Genomic DNA, 8,078 nt, shown 5'->3' on the forward strand with positions numbered 1-8,078 from the left:
CTAGAGCCTGCTGTGGTTGGTTGCCTTGCCAACGCGAGTTCAACAGTATTATTGGCAACTGCGCGTGTATACGCATGCGGCAACTCTACCAATGGACGTCTGGCGCGGGTGCTCTGTGATCCCGGATCACAGGTCAGTTTTATAACAGATAAATTAACTAACTCTTTGTCTCTTCATAGGAGCAAATGCGAAGTTTCGGTGGAAGGAATCGGAGCTTACTCCTACGCACGTACACGTGGGCGTGTCACACTCACGTTAAAATCGCTCTATTCCAGTTTCAGTTTGGAAATCGTTGCACTTGTCATGCAGTCAATTACTTAGGTCATCCCAACAGTGCATATTGACATGACACGGTGGCAGCATTTGAATGGTCTAGAATTGGCCGATACGCAGTTCGGTATTCCTAGCAATATCGACATTCTTATTGGTGCGGATGTATGGGGGAAAGCAGTCGAAGGGGACATAAGACTCGGTGGCCTCAATGAGCCACATGCCCAGCGAACCCGCTTCGGCTGGGTTGTCTTCGGTCCAGTGCCAGCAGCGCAGCCAGCAACGCCGCCCCAGCAAGGCGAAGAGGACGCACGTTTGGAGGAGCTCGTAAGATGCTTTTGGAAGTTAGAGGAAGTGCCTTCGCAAGATTGTTACGGCGAAGATGAATGTGAGAAAATCTTTTTGACCACACACTCCCGCACAAGGGAAGGGCGCTACATGGTTCATATACCATTTCAGCCTGACGCACCGGCTTTGGGCAACTCATACGCCCATGCTTTACGACAATTTCACCTTCTTGAACGACGACTAGCAGCGAATTGTGAGCTCAAGAAAAAATACATTGCCTTCATGCGCGAATACGCGAACCTCGGCCATATGGAACCCGTTAGTCACATTGGAGATGGGGGGGGGGTCAACTACTACATCCCTCACCACGCGGTTCTGGAAAAGTTCCGCGTTGTGTTCAATGCTTCAGCGCGGACCACGAGCGGCCTCTCATTGAACGACATCCAGTTGGTGGGAGCCACGATTCAAGAACCACTTGTAAATATCATCTTTCGTTTGCGGTGTTTTCGCGTAGCATTAACAGCAGACATCGAGAAAATGTTCCGTCAAATTCTGATAACTCCCGAACATAGGGATTTCCAACGCATTATTTGGAGAGAATCACCAGACACTGACCTAGCAGTATACCGTTTAACTACAGTGACGTATGGGATGGCTTGTAGCCCGTACAACGCAGTTCGCGCACTCAATCAATGCAGTTATGATAACTACAACGTAGTCGCAGATGGTCATCAGTCGATTGTTGCGCGCGATGCGATTCTGTCATCATTTTATGTAGGTGATTTTCTCATCAGTTGTGACACTGAGGATAAAGCCTTCGAACTCGCTGTCAATGTGAGTGCGATTTTGTCGGCCGGACAGTTCCGTTTACGAAAATGGAATTCTAATAGTGGTGAGGTTGTAAAGCGTTTAATTAATAACAATTCCTCAATCGTAGAGTTAGCAAGTGAACCATCGACGGAAACTGTGCTTGGTTTAAGTTGGGACCCAACAACAGATGAGATTTTTTTCAAAGCGAATCTAAACCAGAACATCGGATGTCTCACAAAATGTCGGGTTTTAAGTGAGGTCGCCAAACTATTTGATCCTACTGGCATGCTTGCTCCAATTGTTATTCCCGGGAAGATATTTATTCAGAAGTTGTGGTCTGCTGGCTTAGAATGGGATGCACCACTCCCAGATGCACTTCAAAGTACGTGGGTCTTATTTTACAGAGAACTTGACGTTATAAACCGTATCCGTGTACCACGATGGTTAGGTTTGGCTGAGGGTAAGACTACTACGCTACTTGGGTTTTGTGATGCAAGTCCACTTGCCTATGCGGCTGTCCTCAATACTAGGACAACAGACGGTGAAGGTCGGTCAACTGTATCATTGCTAACAGCTCGCACCAAAGTGGCGCCACTCAAGGGTGCAACGATTCCTCGCCTAGAACTTTGTGCGGCACATTTACTCGCATCCACACTTGACAGTGTGCGGATTGCTTTACGTCTAACGGACACTTCTTATCATTTATGGTCCGACTCGCGAATCGTGTTATGTAGACGGCCAAATAATTCCATTAAGCGAACGCTTTAGTTCATTGCAAAAGCTTCTTCGTACCGTGGCAATCGTACTTCGGTGGCTACCAGTTCGCCGACATTTGCGAAGACTGATCGTCAATCCTACAGAAATGGACGATGCTCTTAACGTGCTAATCCGAAACGAGCAATATACCTTTGCGACTGATATGTCTCTGATTCGTAAGGGATCGGAAATATCCAGCTCCAGCAAACTAAGGTCATTGAACCCTTACATAGATTGTAACGACATATTGCGAGTCAGAGGTCGTATTGGTCACGCTGACCTTCCAGAAGATCGACGTTTTCCGATAATTTTACCGAAGCATGGGAGTTTGGTACACTTACTCATCCGACACGCACATGAAACCACGCTTCATGGTGGGGCGCAAATCACTCTTCAAACTCTTCGCGCGCGGTACTGGATATTGAACGGAAGGCAAGCAGTCCGAAGCTTTGTGCAGACTTGTGTTATTTGCCGACGACATCGAGGCGTAACGTTATCTCAGCAGATGGCATCCTTACCCAGGCATCGCATTACTGCAGCACGGCCATTTATATCTTCAGGCGTCGACTATTGCGGGCCTAGCTGTTTTTGTTTGCATGGCGACCAAGACCGTGCATATTGAAGTTGTTGATGATCTTTCATCACCCGCATTCTTAGATGCATTTACGCGATTTATAAGTAGACGAGGTCCATGTCGAGATCTCTATAGTGACAACGGTACTACGTTCACAGGTGCTAACCCTTGGCTTAAAGAAGACTTGGCTGCTTGGCAGAACGACAACAACCAACAAAGTTTGGCAAATCTCGGTACTCATTGGCACTTAATCACTCCCAGCGCTCCTCATCAAGGTGGGCTCTGGGAGGCTGCGGTAAAATCTGCCAAATATCATTTGGTGCGCCTCGTTGGAGCGCAGTCATTATGGTATAGCCAACTTCAGAATTTTGGCGACACGCATTGAAGCATGGCTAAATTCTCGTCCGCTCACACCTATATACGCGGATCCCAATGATAAGTTAGCTTTGACCCCTGCCGACTTTCTGGTTGGCGCTCCACTGGATGCAGTCCCTGAAGCTGACATCAGAACAATTCCGTCCAACCGTATTAAGCACTGGCTCTGGCTGTGTCAGATACATCAACAATTTTGGCAACGATGGAGCGAGAAATATTTATCTACTCTTCAAACTCGAAACAAGTGGCAGACGAAATCAAGGAACGTAAAGATCGGAGACATAGTCATCGTAAGACATGAGAACTTACCACCAACATATTGGCGCTTAGGGCGCGTAATTGCGGTTCATCCGGGCAGCAATGGTCTAATACGTTATGTCACGCTTCAGACGGCGAACGGTATGATGACGCGTGCGGTACAGAAATTGTGCCGGCTTCTGGACGCAGAGCATTTTGAGGCCAGCGCCTCAACCGGGCAGGATGTTCAGAATTCGTCCAATCTGGCATCACCTTAATTTATAGCAACTTCCTATGTACCATAACATATCTACTATGTATTGGTATTATTTCTTCGTACGCATCTGTTATTTACTTCATGATGTACATACATACATATGGTATTTATGCACAGTTAGCTTTAAACAGTTATTTTCCTGATATTCTGCTTTGTACTTAAAATGAGACGCTCAATAAAATTCATTGCTTGTACAGCTTCGAAGTGATCACGTTGTATATTTTTGCTTAAACAATTACTAAAATCGATTTGACCGGAGAAACAAGACTGACTTAAAACAATTTACATTTTGTGCTTTTATAGGGTGATTCAACATTGCATTTTCGTAATGGGGAGGGAAATGCAATAAATTCGAATTTTACAATTTCTTACCACATTTTCTTCTTTTCTTTTAAATAGTAAATGCGAATTTGACAATATTTGTTAAAATTTATTATTTTCTTTTTTCTTCCTAAAGTTAAATTTTGAAGCGGTTGCAATTCTTGGAATTGCGACCGATAAATAGCATTCAAAATATTATCTTTTCTCTATTTTTGCTATAAATTCGTCAATTGGATCATTCTTAATGTATGTGTGTGTATTTGTATATGTAACTTCTCCCTCCTTTAGTTTAGAATTCTCCAGAATTCTTTTATTTAGTATTTCTTTAATACATCTTTGCTTTATAATTACAAAAATTAACATAATAATTATTATTATTGCTAATAGAAAATTAAATCCATAAGATACATTATTGTTATTGTTGTTTTCTCCTTTAATTTCTTGAAATGTTATTTTATGTGAAAAGATTTTATTATATGTGTATTTTCAATTACATGTTTTTTGTTTTTGGTTTTCAATTATATTTGAAAAATAATAATCTCTCATTCTAACTGAACAATTATTGAATTTTATTAAACAGTTTCCATTTAAAATAATTTTCTGAAAATTAAAACTTTGATTGATACTAATATTTATTGCATTCTTAACTATGATTGTATCCATGTCTAATTGTATGATTTCTAAGTCTTTATTCTTTATTAGTTGACAATTGTTTTTTTATAGACAGTGATTGCTTAGTTTTACATTTTTTAAGTGTTTATTTTCTTCGAATTTATATGTCTTTTTTTTCAAATTCAATTGTTTGCTCTATTACAAAGTCTATTTCGTCAGAGTTATCATTTGGTAGTGGAACAATATATTTAAGCTTAACAGTTATGAATGTTTGGGTATTTTTAATCCAAAAATTAAACATGAATTATTAAAAAATGATGTTCTTATTTGAATATATTTTAGCTTATTATAATCTATTGCACATTTTTCTATTTCCCTATGAGTTAAAATGCTCGAATGTGCAATACCGTATATTGCGGAAATTACATTATCCTGTAAGTATTCTATTCTATTTTTAATTAATTGTATGTTTGTCAATTGTTTTAAATATACGTTTTTATCATTTTCAGTTTCTACAAATTTATTGATAGTATATAATTCTGTTTCTATTTTTTTCTGTCTGTCGGTTTATAGTTTTATTAAAGTAATAAGTAATTAAAATTTATTGGTTGTTATTTTCTTTAATTTTGTCAATACTAAAAAGATGTTTCTGAATGCTCTGTCTGTCTTCGTCGTCTATACACTACTTTTTCCGTTAATTATTCCTCATCGCTGTGTGTTCTGTTTTGGTATCAAAGTAACTAATTTATTTCTAGCATCCAACAATTCTAACTGAAGTATATATTTTTTCTTTGTTTTCATTAAACTTATGTTCTCCTTCATTTGGATTAAGATGTTTTCTATCTCGTGTAAGTTTACTATATGAAGTATTATATCTGATTCATTAACTATGTCTACTTCTTTCATGTAAATGTTTATAAATCCATCTTGTTCCGTAAGTCGTCTTGTAGTCAGCTCTCCGTCATTCAGCGGCGCCCATGTTATCATCAGCAGGAAGATGATCGTTATCTGTGAATTTTAACGGTTGTTTAATATTACAATAATGTATTCCTTCCAATTTGATTCTTTTATATTTCGGTTGTTCTTTATGTCTCAGAGCTTTGTAATTTTTTATATACCCTTTTTCTCTTGTTTCCCTATAATCTTCCGTTTTCAAGTTAAGTTTATCACTTCTCTTTTTCTTACATTCATCTAAATTTTTCTTGATTTTTTCTAAATCTATACCTCCTTCTTGTGCTTCTTTCGGTGTGTATTTTATGCTAGAATGAAACCTTTCATTGTAATTTCTTATTGCTCATTGAGTTCATTGCTGTATCGGTGAATCCTTGCTGGTTTGATATAAAATTGTAAATTTTTCTGCTATAGTGTTATGGAATCTTTCTAAATTTTAATTTCCTGTGTGACTATTTGGTTTTGTTAAATGCAATTCTATCCCTTGTTCTAGTAAATTTTTTTTTATTTTTAATGTTTTGAATTCATTGTCCGCTATTATTTCATTTGGTTTTCCGATTTTGGTAATGTGTTCCTCCAGTTTTGGTTAAATGATTTCTGTCGCTTAGTGCACAAGCGGTTCCAAATTTGGAAAACTTGTCTATTGTTGTTAGAAAGTGATGGCCTTTAATTACATATGTGTCGATATGTATAATTTGGTTCCTATCTGAGGGGGACTCAGTAAGCTGAAATTTATTTTTAATTGGATGTCTATCATATTTCACTTGTTGACAAAGGTCACATTGATTTATTACTAATTGAACTAACTCCATAAGTTTTGGAAAGTATATCTTGTTTTTGATATTTTTAAAAGTTTCGTTGATTCCCGAATTCATATTAGTAGTTTAAGTTTTTCAAAAGTCTTTAATATTTATTTTTACTCCTTTCTTTAAATACTTTGTTATTGGTTGAGCATTTTTCGCGTAATCTTTTACGAATTTAAACACACTAGAAGCGTGTCTGTCATTTATAACAACGTTATCGCGTTGGTTTCGCGTTTTTCTATCAGGAGACTGCCACGTAGCTTGGTGTATTTTTTATGCTTGAGTCTGGTACTGTAGACTACCATGTTTCGAGCGCCGGCGAAGTCGATCAGACTCTGTCCGTTACCCGGTGCTTCGTTGTGCAGGCTGAATTTCTCGACTGTTTGATTAAAAATTCCGTCCTTGCCTACCTCAACGTTGAAGTCGCCAAGCACAATTTTCGTGTCGTGGCGGGGCAGAGCTCATGGGAACGTTCCAGGCGCTCAAAAAATAAATATTTGTTTGCAACGGCCTACTACTTCGTAAGGGCGTGGGCGTAAATGAGCGACAGGTTAAGGAAACTCGGTTTGATGCCTCCCACAACAAATCTATCAACAAATTTGCGATCCTTTACATGGCTGATGTAGTACACGTCGCAAGGTCCAATGCCCTTCTTGCCTTGCCCCGTTGGGCATCTCCTGAATGTCAGTGATGTCAGTTTTTGCTCTTCGAGGACATCAATCAGTCGGACAGAGGGACCTTCCCCATTAACGGAGCGAACTTTCCAGTTTCATGCCCTTAAGGGGTTATACGCAGTTATGACTTTCAAAAAAATCGATTTTTTTTATTGCATTTTTGTAATGTACATATATTCATTCATACGCACGAAAATTTGAAGTAGATCTAAGCAATACTTTCGGAGTTATACCTAAATATGTAGAGATGCCTCGGCACGTTTTAAGGTAGGCATTGAAACTATAAACGTGTTTTTTTCAAAACGGCATTCTTCAAGTCGGTGTACACGATATCTCGAAAACGGCTTGTTTGATCGGTCAACCGTTTTAACTCAATCTTTAAAGATACATTTTCTAGTAATTAATCGTTCCTTTTGTAAATCTGATACTTATTTTCCATTTTATAATCAATTTACGGCCAAATTTTAACGTAAAAATCGAAATCATTTCTATTAAAAGCTGCCATTTTGTGAAAATTCACTATTTTGATTAGCCGAACGATTAATTACTAGATAATCTAATACATTAACAAAATTTGTTTGGTTCAGATAATCCAATCCTGAGTTACGATGTACACCGTAAATCGTCTTTTTTTAAAGGAGGTTCCAGAAATCGCCTGCAGCGCCCTCTATAATCAACATTTTCATAAATAAAAAATTTTGTTACGTTCTTGAAGGATGCTTTTATAACCGCCAAAAATTTTCAAATTAAAATATTCTGAAGTTTCTTCAGGATAAATCCTTGACAACCCGTCTTTTATTTGCTTCATAACTGCGTATAACCCCTTAAATCATAATCCTTAGTTTGTTTGCGGTGGTCGTCACAATAATAGTTGGTTCTTCTAATTGGACCCTTTGTTTTCGTTTTCAATGAAGAGGGGAGATTTTTACGGGCGGGTCCCAAACCCAGCGCACAACCAGATATCCTGGGTTGCTTCGCCTTATCACATAAGCTCGCTCTTCAACGCTACTTAGGCTATGCCCGGAAGTTGTGAGCTGCTTGGACCATATTCAGAGGAATCGTCCTGGCCAGTCACAAGTGAATGACAGTCAGTGCTTTTCCCCACCTGTGTGACCTCTATGTATTGTACC

General features: G+C 38.8%; 1 protein-coding gene across 1 annotated transcript; it reads left to right on the forward strand.

The window, feature by feature from the left end:
* The first annotated feature begins 345 nt into the window (after positions 1-345).
* On the forward strand, positions 346-2,136 carry LOC128869742 (uncharacterized). The gene has a single exon (XM_054112343.1). The coding sequence runs from the start codon at positions 346-348 to the stop codon at positions 2,134-2,136; it is 1,791 nt and encodes a 596-aa protein (XP_053968318.1).
* Positions 2,137-8,078: the final 5,942 nt, after the last annotated feature.

Source organism: Anastrepha ludens, chromosome X (assembly GCF_028408465.1).
Source record: "Anastrepha ludens isolate Willacy chromosome X, idAnaLude1.1, whole genome shotgun sequence".
In the NCBI taxonomy this organism is placed as follows: domain Eukaryota; kingdom Metazoa; phylum Arthropoda; class Insecta; order Diptera; family Tephritidae; genus Anastrepha; species Anastrepha ludens.

What these genes read in the sequence shown, in the direction of transcription:
- LOC128869742 (XM_054112343.1), top strand. Translation starts at nt 346, where the DNA reads ATGACACGGTGGCAGCATTTGAATGGTCTAGAATTGGCCGATACGCAG.